At 37.9% G+C, this 21203-nt stretch overlaps 2 protein-coding genes across 8 annotated transcripts in view; one reads left to right on the top strand and one right to left on the bottom strand.

Moving 5' to 3' along the window:
• The window catches only part of radil (Ras association and DIL domains), a 63856-nt gene extending 62929 nt beyond the window's left edge, over positions 1 to 927 (top strand). For 4 of the 6 annotated variants that reach the window (XM_015360514.2, XM_015360517.2, XM_015360516.2 and 1 more), the window contains 2 exons: positions 154 to 293; positions 573 to 927. In XM_015360514.2, the coding sequence (XP_015216000.2) occupies positions 154 to 293; positions 573 to 672 (240 nt within the window). In that variant the 3' untranslated portion in view covers positions 673 to 927. The remainder of the gene's footprint in view (positions 1 to 153; positions 294 to 572) is intronic. The other 2 variants (XM_015360518.2, XM_015360515.2) reach the window with 1 other exon arrangement.
• A 159-nt stretch (positions 928 to 1086) lies between these two features.
• On the bottom strand, positions 1087 to 20105 carry ap5z1 (adaptor related protein complex 5 subunit zeta 1). 2 transcript variants are annotated; one of them, XM_015360519.2, is made up of 18 exons: positions 19726 to 20105; positions 17850 to 17987; positions 16348 to 16531; positions 16107 to 16251; positions 15572 to 15684; positions 14892 to 15060; positions 14408 to 14449; positions 13767 to 13907; positions 13544 to 13581; positions 12440 to 12602; positions 11606 to 11784; positions 8470 to 8612; positions 7128 to 7277; positions 6016 to 6127; positions 5140 to 5237; positions 4782 to 4914; positions 4049 to 4263; positions 1087 to 2106 (listed from the first exon to the last, which is right to left on the bottom strand). In XM_015360519.2, the coding sequence occupies exons 1-18, from the start codon at positions 19764 to 19766 to the stop codon at positions 1836 to 1838; spliced, it is 2475 nt and encodes an 824-aa protein (XP_015216005.2). In that variant the 5' UTR covers positions 19767 to 20105; the 3' UTR covers positions 1087 to 1835. The 2 variants fall into 2 exon arrangements, with proteins under 2 accessions (XP_015216005.2, XP_006637173.2); XM_006637110.3 differs by lacking the exon at positions 14408 to 14449.
• Positions 20106 to 21203: the final 1098 nt, after the last annotated feature.

Genomic DNA, 21203 nt, shown 5'->3' with positions numbered 1-21203 from the left:
ACTAGGAATAAGTGGCTCGCTTCTGACACGGATACATACTGTGATGTATTCTACTAGATGCATAAATTCTTTTATTTTGTGGTTTTTATAAAAAAACAATTACACAAAAATGAGCAGAGACTTCTGTATGGATGATTTTTTCCCATTATTTAGCATACTCCACTCAATTCCCCTGGAATCTACATCAGAACCCTGATTCCTGATGGACCGGCCGCAGCTGATGGACGACTTAGTATCGGGGACAGAATCCTGGCTGTGAACGGAACTAGCCTCATTGGAGCAGATTATCAGAGGTCACTTATTTCTTAATCTGAAGACATGGTGCTTAAGAACTCATCTGTTAGGGGTTCAGTCTAAGAATTGGTATCCGCCAGATAGCTGTTTCTTTTAATTCAAATTTATTGTGATGCTACCACTGCTCCTTACTTTCAGACTGACACAGAGCACCTTTATATGAAATGTAAAATTAAAAAAGAATACCTGTATTGCACGCTTCTGTCCAGATTCTTGTTTGTTCGGTATCAAAGCCAAGGAAATAGATTGATCTGACACATGCTTTCATTTCTTCACAGTGCGGTAGACCTCATCAGACTAGGAGGCGGCAGACTGCGTTTTCTTGTTGCGAAGTCAGATCTGGACATCTCTCAGAAAATCAGTGCTTCATCATGTTGAAAACCAGTGACACGCTCCGTATCTCCTCTCCTCACCTCACACCAGAGAACAGTTAAAAAGGTACCAAGGTGCCCTGGCAAAGTGCTGCTCCCAAACACAATAAGGCAGTACTTTATTTTTACAGAATCACAGAAGGCTACTTAAAACCTATATAATGTAATGCAGGACTGTGCTGTACACATTTGGAAACTGTAATGTGAATTTGGTGCTGATTATTTGATGCTGGAGTATTACATCACAAAAAAAGTGATGTATTGTGTTGTAAAGCCAGTGCAAGAACATCTACTGTCTTCCAGGCTCACAACCTAAACTGCATCACAGACCAGGGCTGGAGTTCAAAAGTCATGATTGAAAACACTGAAATACATTTGCAAGATATAAATATATATTCACAAAATAAATCTGAATTTAGACTTGTGGCAAGAAGAGCTGTTTAATATCTGCACAGGCAACTTCATTTGCAAGCAGCACATTTTATAACATACAATATCATTCAAGGACACTTAAACAATGTACTGTACACACAAATGTTGGCACAATAAATGCAAGAATAAACATAAACGTTATCAAAATAGTAAATATTTACTATTTCTGTTAGTGATGGATATGTATTTCACAATCAATAAACACATGGAATTAATGCAACTCCATGTGGATCCCTGATGAAATGTAATTTGTTTTATTGACATCACTTTTACAAATAACTCATGGCTTGGTAGTAAATGTGTATAGGAAAATAAAGTAATTCCTTCAAAATAATATTTTTTGTCTAGCATTCATTTTGACAACTTTATGTATTAAACATTTATGGCTGTAGCCAATGGGAAAGAAACAGAGAAATGAACAAATTATATGGACCTGTTTTACACCAATAAGACCACAGAGCACATTTTAAAGAGAAAATGTTTATTCTAGTTTCTCTTTATAGCAATAATTCCACAATACTTCATCCAGCTCATTTAACAATATCCACTTCACTACAATGTCATTACCTTTCTTCTTACAGATCTGTTTCAAAACTTAATGTCTGTTTGATGTACTGCAATCGGAAGTAAAAATCCTACTGGCTCATGATTTCTGGTTCTTGGGATCCTCGATACTAATGTTACAAACCATATCCTTCAGCCTTAATGAGGTGTGTGCGGTCAGACGAGGCAGTCTTGTTATGCAGGAAGGAGGTCATTGCCCTTCTGCAGCACCTCACTCAGGGCTCGCATGGCAAGGGGCAGGCAAGTGTTGGTGTCCCTGTGCCACCGAGGGCTGGTCCCCTGTTGCGACGGTGCCAGGACAAACTGGGCTACACTGGGCAGCTTGAGCAGGTTGATCAGTTCATTGGCCCTTGTGAGGATTTCCTCAATATCCTCCTCACTGTAGCAGGAGGTGACTGGAGCACTGCATGCAAAGGATCGCATCTTGGAAAGGAACAAGGACACCCTAGTGGGAAAAAAGAAAAAAAACAGCCACCACATATTTTTCAGACACAACTATTACTAATTCGCAGATATTATTCAAAGCCTATACACAAGTTAAGAACTTCTTTGGATGCAATCACTTATCTTTGTCTGACAAAATGGGAATCTGGGTTTTAATTACTATACTAGGAACTCCCATTCTTTGACAGTAAAGTCACTGTATATTACTTAAGTGAAAATGTTATATTTAGTGAATCTCATATAATTACATATAATTAATGTCAGTTTCGTGCATGCTTATTCAACACGTAGTTTTTAATTTTAGAAAGTTATTAACATTTCATCAATCGTTAATGACTACACAGCTCGTAATATAAGAAAAAGTGTGGCACTCATTAGGCATAAAACACAACTTAACTACTTTCCATTTTAAGTAAAGAACCACTGTGAAGAAAGAATCAGTCCTGTCCTGTACAGTCCTGAATGGTACAAAATTACTATATATAAAATGGCAGGTTTTCATTAAATCATCAATTACAGTAGCTTTTTTCAGACAAATATTTGTATGCAATTCCTGGCATTATCAGATGAAGTAAAAAACTGGTCCAGTTTTTTTGATGAATAACTACAAATGTTCACACACCTTATTATTATAATCACTTTAGTCACATTACTACAGGAAAAAAACTGTAACAATAATAAACAAGAATATACACTACAAACAAGCTTTATGACTGTTACAATTATTTTGCTGCACAGTAATTAAACAACTGTGCTCAATTCATCACAGGTGTAATACTTTAAAAGTTAAAGTAGTATAAAAATAAATCATTAAGTTGTAGAATTCACAGTGGAACCTGGTTAGGCATGCCACTGTGAAGGAAATAGCAACTTTGAACCTGTTAAAGAGCTCAGTGAGAAAATGTCAACAATATCCCATTCACTTCACAAAAGGGGCTTGTATAAAACCAAAAAACATCTCAGATCAGGCTTGGGGTTGGAAAACAAAGCACCTAACTGATAATACAAGCAGGTGTCAAAATGTTTTGCAGTCAGAAGAGAAAACTAAGGATTTTTAGTCTAAATGCAAAGAGTTACATCTGACACAACCCCAACACAGTGCATCACTCAGTCAACACCATCCCTACCGTCAATAATGGTAGTGGCAGCATTATGATATAGATAGTTCTCATTGTTGTGGCCATTCTTAGAACTAATCCTGCTTCAGATATAAAACTGGAACACAACTTAGAATAGCTTAAGAATAAGGAAGTGAATGTGCTTGAGTCACTCAAAGTTCTGTCCAAAGTTGAGCCCTATTGAGAATGTAGAAAAACTGGAAAACTGCTGTCTATGATTGATCCACTAGCATCTTGAGAGAGTGGTAATAAGTATGTATTAAGTGTCTATTTATTTATGTTTTTTTTGTAGAAATGGAAATAAAAATACAATTTGAAAAAACTTCAACTTGAAAAAATTTGAACTTGAACAACTCTCCCAAAATCAGTGTGCAAATGTTGCACTAAGCCAGTATAAAAATTGGTACGGATAATCCTAAAAACAATGGCTGCAATTTCTACAAAAATATTATATAATATTGAGTTCAGGGCTGAGAATACTTAACATACTCAACATACTTATTTTTTTCTCTAGGTTTAGCTGACATTTACTTTACCTTATCTTACTCTTAGACATCTTTGGTTTGAGTAATTGGATTTTGAATAAAACATACAAAATGTGTGCACAACATGGTGTAATTTCACAATTACCATAGGAAAGGTCTGAGTACTGTTGCAAAACACTAAAGATTTCTATACACCAAGATTTTACGAATACATTAAAATAAATTAAATCTCATCTCAATCAACATGGATTTCAGACTAGGTTTTTTTAAGCACTCAACTGGAGGCCTATAAAACTCCTCACCTAAGAGTTCTTGCCATAACTACATCCTTTTAGTTTACCTGGGAATGAGGTCTTGGCTTCGTGATGCCAGCTTGGCCAAGGTGGACATCAGCATGGTGATGACTTTTGGGGAGAACCTAGGGGGACTGGCAGACTGGCGCACCTGTGTGATCTCAAACAGCACAGCCTCCAGGGTCTCGAAGAACAGGGTTATCCGCTCCACAGTGCACCGCTTGTCATAAGAGACGGAAAGGTACTCACCAATGGCCCAGACCTACAGAAAACAAGGACAAAAAAAATGAAATGCCTGCTGCTAACTCGGCACAAATTCAGTGACATAAGCATCATCCAGTCCCAGGTGGGTGTTTTGCTTCATTACTTATCTCTTTGGTCTCACAGCTGAAATCACAGATGTATGACAAATGTTTTCCAAGTTCAGCAGTTTCTTTCAAGATTTTGTCTACACTATATATGTAACCTGAGGCCGCCTAAGAACACGGTGGCTCGACGCCATCAAAACAGACACTGGCTTAGGTATAACAGCTGAAAGGGAAAGTCCAAGACCGGAAAGTGTGGCGAGAGATGGCCTATAGAATCGTCGAGAGTCGGATCTGACTGACCGGATAACATCATCATATATGTAACCAGAAGAATCATTTTAGATTCAAAAGACCATTTTAAAAGTGTCCATGTTGGTTAGTTTACTAATTAACTTGGATTTTAATAACTGACACTTCACCTGACACTTCTTCCTAGAGTGTCTTTTTCACTTAAGTGCAATTTTTTTCTTACCACATGGGTGTAGAGGTTTTCCTTGCTGGATATATTCCCTGTGGTACCTGTGAAGTCCAGTAGCTCCTTAGACCACTCCACAATAAGAGATGGTTGCAGTTTACACAGCACTAAGAAGTGGGAGCTAAACACCCTAAAAGAGGGAAAAGAGAAAGAGTGACAACAGATCACAAGATATTGACTAAAAATAACAAATGCAACCAAAGACGTTTATATATTCACACTTCTATACTGCATATCAGGTATCTCATTTGAAAATATTAGAAATAAAATGGATCAATAAACTTTTTCTAGTCATCATCATCAAAACATCCATCAATTACCACTGTACTTTCTTTTATTAAATCCCACTCCTCACCTCTGTACTTCAGTCTTGTAGTTTTTTATGTTGAACAACAGCCCGCTTCTCTCCAGTAAGACTAGGACAAGTTGGTTGATTAACTTTTTGTTGCCAAACTGAATAGGAAGTAAAATGAGGCCAGTTAGCATATATGTGATGTCAACAATGTTGAACAAGGAAGTCTCTCAACCAGTTAACACAAAGCATCATTCAAGTAAACTTGAAAATAAAAATGTTCTGGTGAAATGTAAAAATAATGTCCTTAGGCAGACTTTGTAACTTGCAAGTGCACAGTGTTAATTCGACTGAAAGAACGGGTTGATGAGTGTATAAGAATCCATCTACACTGACATGCCTGGCATCTCAACATAGCTCAGAACAAGCTTGTACCACTGTTTATCAAATAAACTCTGGCCCATTAGTTGTAAGAACACTGCCGTTTGCCAGCTAGTGCTTCTGGAAAACACGTTAGGATGTTATTTGTTACCAATACAACACAAAGCAGAAAGGAACTTTTACATGCTGTATTTCTTTCTAAATGAGACATCAGCTTTGACAAGAGCAATATACCCATTTCACAGTCTTCAGCAATCATATACCCGTTTCACAGTTTTCAGCAAAACTGTCAGGTATTAGTAAAACAAATATACCCTGTAAGCTTTAATGATGAGGGAGGAATATTTTATGTTTTTAGCAGAACCCCCTAATTTATTTGAAATTTCTAAAAAAATAATTTATATGTGTAGTACATATAATTTCTAGAATGTGCATCTCCCTTTTTTCATAAAGTATAAGAAGGCCATGTGCTTTATACACCACAACACATGAAAGACATTAAACTTTAAAGCCAAGTGCCTCATTGAATGCTTAATACATATATGTGGAATGTGTTACCTGAGCAACAATGTTGAAGAAGATGTTCAATAGCACAGGAACTGTTTGAGCACACTGCACAACGCGTGGGCAGTCAGCCACATCGGACAGTATCTCATGAAGCCCATTTAATCTCCGGAAAAAAAAACAATTGATTAATTAGTCTAATAAAAAAATTAAACTCATATAAAATTGTTCAGCTTTGTGCCTTTGAAAGGTAGTATACATCACCCTATAAATGTCTTGTCCACCTAACAGAGCTACTTCCTCTTTCAAGCTTCACTTTACATGTCAAGTTGGCTAAGCAGAAATCACTGCCTCAGCCTTTAACAAACATGAAAATTTACATTAATAGAGACACATGAGCTGACACTTTGCTATAGTTCAGATAAGGGCAGGCCCTTTACAGCTGACAGATGCTACCACAACAGTATAATATAAAGCCTAATGTTCCAGCCAAGATCTGACTCCACTGATTTATGAAGCGATAGGGGTCAGTGAGCTTCCCTATAATTTTGTACAAATGCAGAGCAATGGCTCAACAATACAGTTCACCTAATAATGAAAATGATATTTTAAACAGAGATCACAGCCAAATTGCATAGGAACAGTTTAATTGATAATACAGAATTTATTTCTCATGTGATATGGGGCGGAGCGGTGGCTCTGTGGCTAAGGATCTGCGCCTGTGGCTGGAAGATTGCCGGTTCAAATCTGCAGCCGGCAGAGGAATCCTACTCCGTTTGGCTCCTGAGCAAGGCCCTTAACCCCAACTGCTCCAGGGGCGCTGTACAATGGCAGACCCTGTGCTCTGACCCCAGGCTCTCTCCCTATCTGTGTGTCTGTGTGTCTCATGGAGAGCAAGTTGGGGTATGTGAAAAGATAATTCCTAATGCAAGAAATTGTAAAGGGTTAATAAAGTAATGTTATATATATATAGGCAACAAAGCCATAATAAGTGATTCTGTTTTGCTGGTCAGGAGCACAAATGCAATTTTCCAAATTAACAGTAAGAACTGAATTGTACCCTAAGATTTTCCAATACTCACAACATGGTTAGTTCAATATTACTACAACTATTACTGTTGCAGAGTTCAAGTCAGCCTTTACTGAGATCGGTCTTGATGGAGTACCTGTCAATGGTATCTCCAGTCCCAGCCTCTGTCCTCAGGATGTACAGAAACATGCCCCTGTAGCTGGGGTGTCGGAATGCCTCCATTGAACTGGATACCTTCACACTCTGATCCAGAAAGAACTTGTCTGACCTTGGAGACAATGGTGACCTGTGAATCACACAGAATATTACCTACTAGCAAACGTAGAATACAACTCTTGTTTTTATTAAATAAGGAGCTGTTCTATCCACCTCTGAGTAGATTAGCTTATTTAAAAAATGTACTAAGGATCAGAGCATTTGATATGTGTAACCAACTATAACAAAAATTTAAACAACAGCTATAAAAGCACTGCATAACTCTTGACTGTGTATTTCAGTTGTTTCTGGCTTTAAATCAGAGATGCCCTCTAGTGGCCAGCCTGCCATGACTGCAAATCATCTGTACATTTCCAACTAAACTAAACGGTCAATACAAATTGTGAGATAACTTTCAGAGCCACTGCAATGAGTTGTCACTGTTGGGACTGCTGGGTCCTTCGGATACATGATTTATCAGCAGCACGTCAACATGGCAGCTGCTGCAGCTGACAGATATCTGAAATGCTTCAGACACAGAGCTGGAATAATTCAAAACCACCTTCTGCAGCCCACCTCAGTCTTTAATGAATGTGCTGGCTTCACCTTCGCACTGCTTGCAATAAAAAAGAAAAATAAACACACCCCCTGGAGACAGGGTGAGCCGACGGGAATGTGACTGCAGCAATTATTTACAGGTAAAGTGCAACGTGTCTGCACCAAACATCAATAGTTTTCATTGCTTTCATGGGTTTTATTTGCCTTTGTTTTGAAATTCAATTATTTTTTTCCTCTCCTGAGGACAGACTGTATTGGCATGGCAGGGTCTTCATCATTCTTTTCAGTCCAAGTCAATCAATACTGAAGATTCACTATGGGTGTACACTGAGGGCAAAAATCTACTTTTGGCACTATGCTTGAATTTTCAACCAATGCTTAAACTTGAAACAAAAAATGAAGGAACATGCTAAGAGTAGCTGATCCTTCCAGAGAAGCAATGTAGTTCTCATCATAATTCCAAGTGTTCAAAGTTCAAATTACCGATTATATTTGATCAATTCAAAACTGATCATGGTGGTGTAACTAAAAAAAGAAGGTACATACCAAACAGTCCAATGGTCTGTCATTTTGTTACCATGCTCTGTTCTTTGTCATTGACAATAGGTCTCTTATAGGTGTATAAATACATACACACCAAGTAGATCACTGCAAATTATTTTATGAGTTGTAAATGATATGTACTGCTGTAAAGTGCACCCATGACAGAGTAAGAACTGCAGCACCTGAGCTGTATATCAATCGCTGCAGTCAGGCAGGGCAGGTCCAGCAGAGAATGGAGAATCTCAATGGCATTCTCAGGAACAAGCAGGGAAGGAAGCAGCTCAACATATTCTGAGATGAGAGCAGGGCTGTTCCAGGCAAGAAACTAGTTAAAGAAAAGCAGAAAAATGTTAATTTACAAAGTTGCATCTTTACTAAGCATGCATTTTGTACTAATTATTAATATGCTATGTTTGTATTTAAAATCTGATGTGATTCTAGGATAATAGTTTAATGACAGTACTTATTTGATTATTTTATCATTTATGTTATACAACATTTATCCTATCAGATGGTAGATAATAATAATTAAAAATTAAATTATTCATAAGATAAAATACCTGATTTCTACTATTTAGTATTTTCTAGGTGACAAAACTGTAAATTTAGTCAGCAACTATAAATTTAATTGTGATTTTCTGCAGCATATACTAAGCTGTACATATACAGTATAAAGAATACTGCTAGATGCAATTCATAAAGAATTGCACAGACCATTCCCAGACTTTTGGACCTGTCCATTGATTGGTCTGTTGTACACAAAAGTAACATATTGTTCTGCATGTTTGCACCACAGTTTCTGATGTCCACCATGATGGTCGACACAATTCAAAAATGTGTCATGGCTAAAATACTTGACTCCACTGTTGGTGACTCCACTACAAGTGAGGTGATCTTCTCCAAGCTGTACCACACTTATGGCACAGAAGTGTTATTCTGTTGGCATATTGGCCCCCTCTTCTAGATTTGAATTAGGCTTGACAATTAACAGATTATATCAACTCATCGCCTCTGCCCAATCAATCAAACTTCCCAGTAATAAGGGTATTTAGGACTTAGGTAACAATTAAAGTCACTTGAATGTATCATGATCAGTCGTCATAATTTACCAGAAAATGTATTCAATATAGAAATCCCCTATACTTACATTTACCTTAAACATACATGCATAGATAGAGCGAACATTTTATGTATATGAAATATATATATACAGTGCCTTGCGAAAGTATTCGGCCCCCTTGAAGTTTTCAACCTTTTGCCACATTTCAGGCTTCAAACATAAAGATATAATTTTTTTATTTTATGTGAAGAATCACCAACAAGTGGGACACAATTGTGAAGTGGAACGAAATCTATTGGATTTTTGAAACTTTTTTAACTAATAAAAAAATGAAAAGTGGGGCGTGCAAAATTATTCGGCCCCTTTACTTTCAGTGCAGCAAACTCACTCCAGAAGTTCAGCGAGGATCTCTGAATGATCCAATGTTGTCCTAAATGACTGATGGTGATAAATAGAATCCACCTGTGTGTAATCAAGTCTCTGTATAAATGCACCTGCTCTGTGATAGTCTCAAGGTTCTGTTGAAAGCGCAGAGAGCATCATGAAGACCAAGGAACACACCAGGCAGGTCCGTAATACTGTTGTGGAGAAGTTTAAAGCCGGATTTGGATACAAAAAGATTTCCCAAGCTTCAAACATCCCAAGGAGCACTGTGCAAGCGATCATCTTGAAATGGAAGGAGTATCAGACCACTGCAAATCTACCAAGACCTGGCCGTCCCTCTAAACTTTCAGCTCAGACAAGGAGAAGACTGATCAGAGATGCAGCCAAGAGGCCCATGATCACTCTGGATGAACTGCAGAGAACTACAGCTGAGGTGGGAGAGTCTGTCCATAGGACAACAATCAGTCTTACACTGCACAAATCTGGCCTTTATGGAAGAGTGGCAAGAAGAAAGCCATTTCTCAAAGATATCCATAAAAAGTCTCGTCTAAAGTTTGCCACAAGCCACCTGGGAGACACCCCAAACATGTGGAAGAAGGTGCTCTGGTCAGATGAAACCAAAATCGAACTTTTTGGCCACAATGTAAAACGATATGTTTGGCGTAAAAGCAACACAGCTCATCACCCTCAACACACCATCCCCACTGTCAAACATGGTGGTGGCAGCATCATGGTTTGGGCCTGCTTTTCTTCAGCAGGGACAAGGAAGATGGTTAAAATTGAGGGGAAGATGGATGCAGCCAAATACAGGACCATTCTGGATGAAAACCTGTTGGAGTCTGCAAAAGACCTGAAACTGGGACGGAGATTTATCTTCCAACAAGACAATGATCCCAAACATACAGCACAATCTACAAAGGAATGGTTCACAAATAAACGTATCCAGGTGTTTGAATGGCCAAGTCAAAGTCCAGACCTGAATCCAATCGAGAATCTGTGGAAAGAGCTGAAAACTGCTGTTCACAAACGCTCTCCATCCAACCTCACTGAGCTCGAGCTGTTTTGCAAAGAAGAATGGGCAAGAATTTCAGTCTCTCGATGTGCAAAACTGATAGAGACATACCCCAAGCGACTTACAGCTGTAATCGCAGCAAAAGGTGGCTCTACAAAGTATTAACGCAAGGGGGCCGAATAATTTTGCACGCCCCACTTTTCATTTTTTTATTAGTTAAAAAAGTTTCAAAAATCCAATAGATTTCGTTCCACTTCACAATTGTGTCCCACTTGTTGGTGATTCTTCACATAAAATAAAAAAATTATATCTTTATGTTTGAAGCCTGAAATGTGGCAAAAGGTTGAAAAGTTCAAGGGGGCCGAATACTTTCGCAAGGCACTGTATATGAGTATATAATAACTGGTTGAAAGTATAGGAAAAATAGATTCTACATTTAACCACTGCTTCTGCCATTCTGGGGAACTGGAGAGAGGAGAAAAAAAGGACATTTTTGTGCATTGGAAAGCTACAATGGGTGTAATACTAGATTTAATTTCATGTAGCTCAGTTTTTTTGCCTCCCTACATAGTGCTATAATGCCAAGGCAATTCCAAGTATATACTATGTCAATCATTAACTGTAAGGCTATCACTATGTGAGAAATCAAAAATTGATGTAACGTAATTGTATATTTTTATTCATAATGTAAAGCATGCTTGGGTTTGGAAACGAGTTTTATAAATAAAAGTTGTTATTAATAATAATAAGTCAGTTTTCAAACATCTCCACTGAAGTTCAAAGGTGTCTATGATTAAACATGTGAAGCACAAGGATTCTCCAGCAGAAGCCCTAATAATTATACAGGTGCCAGAGAGCTCACCTTAAAGAGGTTTGGGAAGCTCTGCCTGTACAGGGCCACACTCTCGCTGAGTACAGTTACATTGGCTCTGCAGAACTGAGTGAATTCAAAAGCCAGCATGGGCTCCTGGAACTGCTCACTGGGGACAATGGAGAAGAGCTCCCGGAATACAGCCTCAGAGTCCACTGCTGCCGTCTCACCTGACAACACATCATTCATTACCATAGAGCACAGCATTTCACTCTCTTATAGGCAAAAGGCAGTTTTTCTTAACTCAACTAACCTGAACAAATTGAGCACACAATTTCAACAGTATTCTATTACTTGTAATACAGATATCCACAACTTATGTTACTTACAGGACACTAGCAATCTGATTCTTTAGCAATGAAAAGAGGGAATATATAAGTATTTTTTGTCATTGATTATTTATGGTTTACCTTCTTTTAAAGCTATAAAATTAACTTTCATTAAACCATGTACACTGCCTGTATAATACACTGATGTATATTATTAAGGAAAAGAGCTGAGATATTTTGCCTAAGTAACACAGAGATCTTTTTCTTCACTTCAAACTCTGGTTTTTGTGTTAAAATGATCAAGTGCATAATAAATGAAGGGTCTGGTAAAACACCAGCTGCTGAAGCAAGATTATTTAGCTTGCCAACACCAGAATCTGATGCCTTTTTATGTTCCTGTGCACTTTCAGCAATAAAACAGTTCCTTCAAACAACAAAGCAACAACATCCAACTTACAGCATAATTAACAGATTTAGCGTCTAACAATTCTTAAAAAAGAAAACGTAAGGGTTTCAGGAGCACGAAATCTCTGTTGCTGATTTATAGATGACTTACTGTGGTTGAGATAGAACTGTGCAATTGGCAGCAGAACTCGAGAATAAGCCAGGTCTCTTCTAACCCGGCCATAGAGAGCTTTGACATAAGGAAAGGCCCGGTACACGAACGAGGGGTCCTCTCTGCAGATGATATCCATCACTGTCACTGCTTCGATCATGCACTGCATGCAAAGGAGAAACACCACACCTGCTCAACCCAGTGAAACATTCACACAGATCACTCATTGCTGACCGTGGGGCAGTTATTTCAGCACCTTAAAAACAGCATGGGCTAACAGATTAAATTATGCACTGTTTTGAGAATTCTTTTACTTTTTAAGTTGCATTCTTTTGCAATACAATTACAATTGTTTCTATGTAAATAATGTATACTGCATAAGTCAGTTTAGAAGAAAGTGCCTGTCAAACACATTATATATTATTATTATTAGTAGTAGTATTAATAATAATTGATTTAATCTTAGTATGCGCTGAAATAAAGTAACTGCTGTCTACGAGTCTAAAACTAATTAACAGCACAACAGCGTTGCCCTTATCTTAGGGTAGTGAAAGTCATTATCAACCAAATCAATCTAAGATAAGTCTGGTTCTTGTAATTCAATTAAATGTGCATCAAGAGAGATTTTTTTTCTGTAGTTTTCCATGTATGAAGGTGTTTGGTTTATATTAGTTTATTTTATTTCAGCCTCCTGAATTCTAGCTTCTGAGAAGGAAGCAGTCTGACTTGTTTTTAAGACGCTGTTCTGACAAACTGCAGCCACAAAGGATAGGAATGCCAAAGTTTTTAGACCAATATACGCATCTGTCATTCTGATAAAATGCTAAGCAGAGAAGGCATGGACAATTGTTTACCTCACAATATAATCCTCTGAAGTATGACAGATTACATTTTAACAATTAAGGATGGCATTAAAAGATTATCACCATCACTTACATGAGGAATGTTTATTCATTTTTAATTTAACTGAATGCAAAATAAAATGGCTGTTTTGTAAGAAACCAGATTTAAGACCTCAAGCAACACTGCACAGCCAGTTTGGACCCTGAGATTCATATCCCCAAAGAAGTATGGAAATTATGTATTTCATGCTTGTGTACGTACAGCTTTTTGCAGCTCTGTATCGGACTTCTTCAGGGCCTCTGAGAAAAAGAAGCAAATGCATTAAAACTGAAAGCCAAAAATCTTCCCAAAGTGAGCCGCAGCAATAAGTACCTAATAGGAATATTCAGTGGTAAACAATTTTAATTATCATCTACTTAAAGACTATAGACCGGCACGTTAAAAGGCAAACTCAAAGATATGTGTAAATGTCACCAGCACTCACTCCTGTCGCTCTGCTCGATGAGTCGGTGGCAGTACTCGAAGGCTTTCTCTCTCAGTCTTTCTTTAGGAAGAAGCAGGCGGCTGGCAGTAGAGCTAGTGGAGATTATGGACACGACAGAGCCATCCACTTCAGACCGGTCATCTGCATCACATGCAACAAGACACAGTGTTACCTATGGCACTTCTAACCACGCAAGTCAAAGTGTACAACATGTAGCATAGAAAACGCAGAAAGCATTTTCAAGATCTTTGCAATGAGGGAGCAGTCAATTTCAAAATTGATCAAGTGTCCTAACTGTTGCAACTTACATGTGTGTGCACAAGGATAGGTCATATATGGAAAAATAGTTCCAAGTTCAATTTAGCAAGTGCATAGAGAAACACTAGGGAAAAAAAAACATCTTTTTATAATTAATGTAGCATGTAAATAACTGTGCCATTGGGCAGGTAAGCATTTTTTTAACACTTGATTCAAACATTGAAAATGTAATCAACCTTTAGCACAATATGTAAATATGTTCAAATGTCAATATCAGGGGCAGCACATGCAAAATAGAAGAACAGGAAAAATATTTGGAATTAATGTGAAGCACAACATAAATCTTGCTTCAAAATGTTTGTCTAAACTTTACACACACTTACCGTGATGTACTGATACTGAGAACAACACTTTCTTATGCTGTGCTGTTAAAAACGAAATTTCATTTTCATTAGCACAAACCTCCACTTCTTTCTGTTCAAACTCACATATGAGTGTGCAGTCTACAGATGAAAAAAAGGCATGGTTTCTGTCGTAACTTAGTCTTGATATATAAATTATTACCAAGAACATACTGAATGTTGACAACCCTAGGTGAAAGTACAGAATCTGACATTAGTACATAACACAAACACCATGATTCAGGGTTGCACAACCCCCTTTTAACCAGACTTCTCAATCTATTTCTGTCAATTCACAAATTTCATCATATTTCACCAAGATCTCTCTTTCTGCAAAGAGTTCGGGGTGGGGGTTCAGAGATTAGATTGAGATTAGAAGTAAAATATAAAACATGGTATTGTATTTTCCATGCCAGTGCACTCAGAATGTAGTTCTACGCAGGTCTTTTTGATTTCTATACACTACCTGCATCTGCATTTCCACTCCCATCACTGTTGTAGCACAGTAGCCACTTCCTAATCATAGAGAAGGCATACATGCTCATCCATTGGTCCTCTGTGTAGGTCTGACCCACACACAGTACAGTAAAGAAGTCTGCTGCCACTTCGCCATCCACCTCTGTGACTGGAGCAGGCTGGCTCAAGAGACACAGACAAAGGGTTACCTCCTGCAGTACAACAGTCTTGTGTTCTAATGTCTTTTGTGTGTGCTGTCTAAATATCAACCCAAAGTAAATGATAATTTATATGGTATTATAAAACTGACTTATCCCATCAACTAGCTTGCTTAATAGATAAATTTGTAGACCATTTCAGAGATTCAATTATAATTTGCTTCTGTAAGTATACTGTATATATATTTTAGACAGCATTTAGTCCTATGAGAACACAAATCTCACGACTCTCTATTGTGAATCATATTCTTAACAAATATAAAAATAAATTCAAATATTACATTTTTTAGATTTTATTATAAACATTAAGTCATAGAAATATTCTGCCTTGCCTCCGACTAACCATCATCCTAACCCTCTACAAAAAAAACTAACTACAGCTAAAAACCTTCCCTCATGCAAATAATTCATACTACTGTAGATTCAATGGAGCAGCAGACATTTGGCACTGGAAGCAAGGGTCTTACTCTACCTGTCGGTTTCTCGGGCCAGTAAAGAAACCTCCAGAATACAAGAACGCCCCTTGCTGAATGTTGGTATACCAGAGCCAGTCTACAAGCTTCTTGCTGACCAGGTTGATATGATCTGCATTCACAACATTACAATCAGTGTCTCAAAAGCCATAGATGTATGGCACTCTATAAACATATTGAACAACTAAAATGTAAACTCAGAGCTTTAAACAGATTGGAATGGAATACAGAATGATTAAACATAGAGGGATTCCCTGTATTACAAGGCTAAGGTGTTTTTTGTAAATCCAGTATTCTGAACATAAGTGGGGATCTTACTTGAAACTGTCACAAAATGCATTACATGCTGATTTATGGCAATTAAAATCATTATTACGTATTCTAAAAAACACATATCTGAAAAGTAAAGGAGAGCAATCTCATTTCTGGTTTCTTGCCTTTTACAATACCATGCAACCTGACAGCATTCCTAACAGTTTTTCTAAATCTCTGTGTTAATAAATAAGAAATCACAAAAGAAAGAGTAATGCACACCTTCTGTCAAGATCTCGGGTAAAAGGCTCATGGCTTTTGAGAGGATGGGAAGCAGATGGCGTGAAACCTGACCTTCAGGCTGTCGTGGCTCTAGACACCTCAGAAGGCGGTGTAATAAAGTACACACCTCTTCCTTTTTCCTAGCCTGTTGGTGAAAGACAAATTAAATTTGTCCTTTTAATCACATGATATCAAACAACACTAAGTAATCAAGTTTATCTGACAGCCTGTCTAAACTTACCTGTGTCAGTGTCACTGTGGCTACGTAGCTGACTGTCCTTCCATCTTGAAAGTCCACAGAGAGACCTTCCACATCAAAGGGCAGACTCTCTCTAAGAATTGCAGAGGACAGGGCCTGGAGCTGCTCTGAGGTGCTTGGAGAGCACAGCAGTGACTGTAGTTTCTCAAGAACATCCTGAGGGAGACTACATTCATAAAGACAAAAAAACAACTACTGAAACTGAAGGGTTTTCTTTCTAAGTAACACTTGATGTACCAGTTCACACCATTGCTTCCTTGCAGTGCTGGGGCCCTGGGTTCAATTCTAGACCTCGGGTGCTAGAATGTTCTTCCCATGTTCTCATGGGTTTCTTCCAGGTGCTCCAGTTTCCTTCCACAGTCCAGAAAGAATGGCGGTAGATTAACTGGCTTCTGGAAATATTGGCCCTAAGTGAGAGTGTGTGCATGTCTGTGTTTGTGTCTTCCTGCAATGGACTGGCATCCTGTCCAGGGGGGGCACCCTGACTTGCACCCATTTTGCTTGCCAGGATAGGCACCGGCTCCCCAACAACCCTGTGTTGGAATAAGCGATTGTAAAATGCATGGATATTGTATGGAGAAAATGTATTGAAGGAAATTATTAAATCATGCCAGCAGCTATATCAACGCAACGCACAACTGGCAACCCACTGAAGGTAAGCAGGTGTGAGCCTGGCCAGTACTTGAAAGGGAGACCTCCTGGGAAGAACTAAGGTTGCTGCTGAAAGAGGTGTTAGTGGGGCCTCTAGGGGGCGCTCAAGTCACAGTGTGTGTGGGTTCTCTTGCCCCAGTGCAGACACTTTACTGTAAAAAGGCACTTTTTATGAGGCACGTCCTTTGGATGAGACGTAAACCTGAGGTCCCCACTTTCTCCCAGAAAACTCACATGGCGTTTCTCGAAAAGAGTACAGGTGTACCATTGGCCTTTATTGATCATGGCCTCATAATAATCCCTATTTATTAATTGGCTTCATCACCCTGTTCTCCTCCCCACTTATAGCTGATGTGTTGTGAGTGTACTGGCGCACTATGGCTGCCGTCGCATCATCCAGGTAGGGCTGCACATTGCTTGTGGTGGAGGGGAGTCCCTATTACATGTAAAGCGCTTTGCGTGGACTGTCCAGAAAACCACTGTATAAGAGTAAGAACAGACACCAGTCCAACACAGGCCACCTGGACACAAACAAGTACACATGGACAATTCACATGAATACAAAACAACCCAGACTACATTACATAGTCAGCACTCCCTGGGACAGTGGAAAAACATCATGGTACCTGGAGACCAAAAGGAGACCGTAGATTTGAACCCAGGACCTAAGAACTTTAAAGCAAAAGAACTAAATCCAACACCATCATGATGCTCAACATTCATGCTGGGATTTTTTCACAAACTACTTAAAATAAATACTATAAAATGACAATTCCGTCTCTCTTGGAACAAATTAATGACAAAACGTATTTAAATGTGTGGTTTATACTTACGTCCTGCCATATTTTGTTGAAGAGACAATAAGGTAGAGTCTCTGCAGAGAATCAATGGTTTCAAGTCCATAGTCTTTGTTATGAAGGAGTCTGGAGATACGGGAGTAGAATTTCTGCAGTTCTTCCTCCCGGATATCTCTGTACAAAACAACTGTAAGAACTGACTGAGATATTCAAACATTACTGATATATCTATTTATACACTAAAGACATTTCAATGGACAATATATAATTTTAACAAGTACTGTAACACTATTCAACTCAAAAGGGAAAGCAGTTGGACATTGCTCTGCTTCTAGAAGCCATTACCTTTCACATTAACCAGACTCTAATAAAAATAAATAAACCAAGAACTTACAACAACCTTCATCACATTGTTACACACTTTTTTAAATTATGGGAATGGGATCAAAACTACAGTGAAATGGCAGAGGACAGAATGATATTTTAACAAAGAAACTTTTTGTTTTTTAAAAAGTACCAGTCAGCTCCAAAAATGCGCACATTATCCAGCTAACTCAGAGCAACATACAGTCAAGCAATTTGAAAATATTACACAACCGTCTTCATGGGTTCCAAAACGGAAGAAAAAAAAATCCAAACTGTCCAGCTGATGTCAGCATAATGCTATGTTACATGATCTCGTACATGTTACAATAATATTCCTTTTGGTTTTAACATTTACATTACATTTTACTTTTAACTAGTAACTAAGAAACCAGTACCGAGATACAGTTGACTTTTTAAGGCCTATGTCTGAATTTGAACAAACTGTCATTCTAAATTCAACTGTCAATTGTGAACTGTCAAGGAACTGCTTAAAACAAGGTTTTCAAAATCACAATAATCCAACCTCCAAAATCGAATCGTAGGCTGGATTATTCAAATACTGCTGTTCTAGAATCAGTTACAGCAAAGAGAAACCAGATATACTGAGTGTAAAGAATGTTTTAAATTTACACTGACAGGTTAAAACTGTTTTTAGAACTACTGTAAAACCATAGATGACAGTACTGCCCAAAATAATTTATATAGTTTCGATATATTTATCACTATATAATCCATAATTCATCTGAACATAATTAGGGTAATAAGGTTATATTTTACCGTTGCTATTATTTTCCAATAATGTTTTTTCAAGCCTGGACAATAAAGAAAATAATAGACTGAACGTCAAATTAATGCCCTACCAATGCTCAAAACGTCAGTATTTACTACAGAAAAATTAGACATTTCACAACATCCCAAAATATATAGTTGCAATTTGGGTTATGTTCTGAATTAAAACACGTTAATGTAAATTTGGACTATTAAACCACCAAAAAGTGATCAAAACTGGACAGTAGAGCCATAAAAACATTATTTACTGTATTATAATGTATGCGCCTAAAAAAGAGACGCCAACAACATGTTTTAAGTTTCACAAATTAACAAGAGTAGAAATGCAAAACCAAAATGGTGAACACAATTACATCAAAGAAATTAGTATTTCCTCATTTTCTGAATTAACAGGAAAATATGTTTATTTAATTGATTTTATTGAAAGGCCACTTTAATCGTCGTTGTGTTTATGCTGTAATTCTGAATCACGTAATTTAATCTGGTGTTTCTTTAAACCAATCTTTCCGAATTATTGTGCTGTAAAAATGCTTCTCTATCACAGAACGGGTTAATTAAAATTCCTTCGTAATTATCAGAACCGAAGGAATCGCCTCAACAGTCTTTATCATTCCCAGGTGTTTTAAGAAAAAAAAATTAAATACACCACCAGTCTTCTCTGGTTTTACCCATTTCCCAAATTAAAGTAGCTAAATTACTAAATTTTCTAACTTTTTGGGTGCATTATAAAACAATTTAGAAAGTCTTTGACGTTTACCTCGCCTGCTTGATCAAACTCTCAGTTCCAGACGCGTACATAGTTGAAAATGTGCTCTTTGTTCATCAGAGTATGTTTTACAATCATCAAAACAAATTGAGCTTCTTCATTTCTTCTTCCCTGTAATGTTTTTACTAAATGAAAACTAGTCCGTCGCTTACAATTGTCCTCATGGAAAATACAATTGAAAAATTGTAGTTCCGCGCTGTGCTTCATTCTGTTCATTTCCGCCTTCATGTACTTTACAGAACTTTATGGGCTAGGATTTCGTTATAAATTTAAAATTTCGGTGTACTTAGTGTACCCCTGCTCTTTTCGAGAAACACCCTGGGACCACAAAGAGTCGGGACCTCAGTTTTACGTCTCATCATAAGGACGGCGATTTATCACAGCAGTGTCCCCGTTACTATACTGGGTCATTAGGACCCACACAGACCGCAGGGTGAGCGTCCCCTACTGGCCCCACTAACACCTCTTCCTGCAGCAACCTTAGTTTTTCCCAGTAGGTCTCACATCCAGGTACTGGCTAGGCTCACACCTGCTGAGCTTTAGTGGGTCATTAAAATTCCCAGGGTGTTTCTCGAAAAGAGTAGGGGTGTATCATGGCCTCATAGATTACCCCATCTATGAATTGGCTTCATTACTATGCTCTCCTCCCCACTGATAGCTGATGTGTGGTGAGCATTCTGGTGCACTATGGCTGCTGTCGCATCATCCAGGCGGGGGCTGCACATTGGTGGTGGTGGAGGGGAGTCCCCATTACCTGTAAAGCGCTTTGAGTGGAGTGTCCAGAAAAGCGCTTTATAAGTGTAAGCAATTATTATTTAAAGCTTTGATGTTCTTTATCCAAAGGGTTGTGGGAGTCTGGAACAAGGTACCTAGCCATGTTGTCAAAACAAATCCCTGACTTCTTTTTAGAAATGTATTGATGTGATATTTGGATCAATTAGTGTTTAGAAACTTAATAAACTAGTAAGGAATGTAACAGTACTTTGAAACAATACTATATCATCAGACTGTATTCCTACCTGCTATAAAGATCATGAAAAATACATAAGAAACCTAATCTATATATTTTACATATTAAGTTGTTCTGAACTAAGAAAAGTTTATTTCAATTCATACAAATTGTTGATGATTCTTATTAGTGCATACACAATTCACATATACTAATATCTTGCTTATGAATTTATATCAATGTCTTATGATAGGAATGAATCCTGCTCTCAAGTTTAAATTAACACCATAAGCACAAAAAGCTTGAGGCTTATTCTCTAAGTTTCTGTTATTGTATAACGCATGAAATGTGGAAATAGTATAACGGAGAAATTGTGAAGGGAAGACTTGGCTGTCCTCCATGTTTCCAATGCTGACAGAAAATGGCTACTGGCTACTGCTGCAAAGTGGCTGCACTGGGAATGTGGTTTTAATTTGTGTAACATGTTTCATCCTGAGCAGATAATCTTACACTTGTTTGT

This window comes from Lepisosteus oculatus, chromosome 19 (assembly GCF_040954835.1).
Source record: "Lepisosteus oculatus isolate fLepOcu1 chromosome 19, fLepOcu1.hap2, whole genome shotgun sequence".
NCBI classification, from domain to species: Eukaryota; Metazoa; Chordata; class Actinopteri; order Semionotiformes; family Lepisosteidae; genus Lepisosteus; species Lepisosteus oculatus.
Note: the sequence above shows the minus strand (reverse complement) of the source record. Positions and strands in the feature narration are given on the sequence as shown.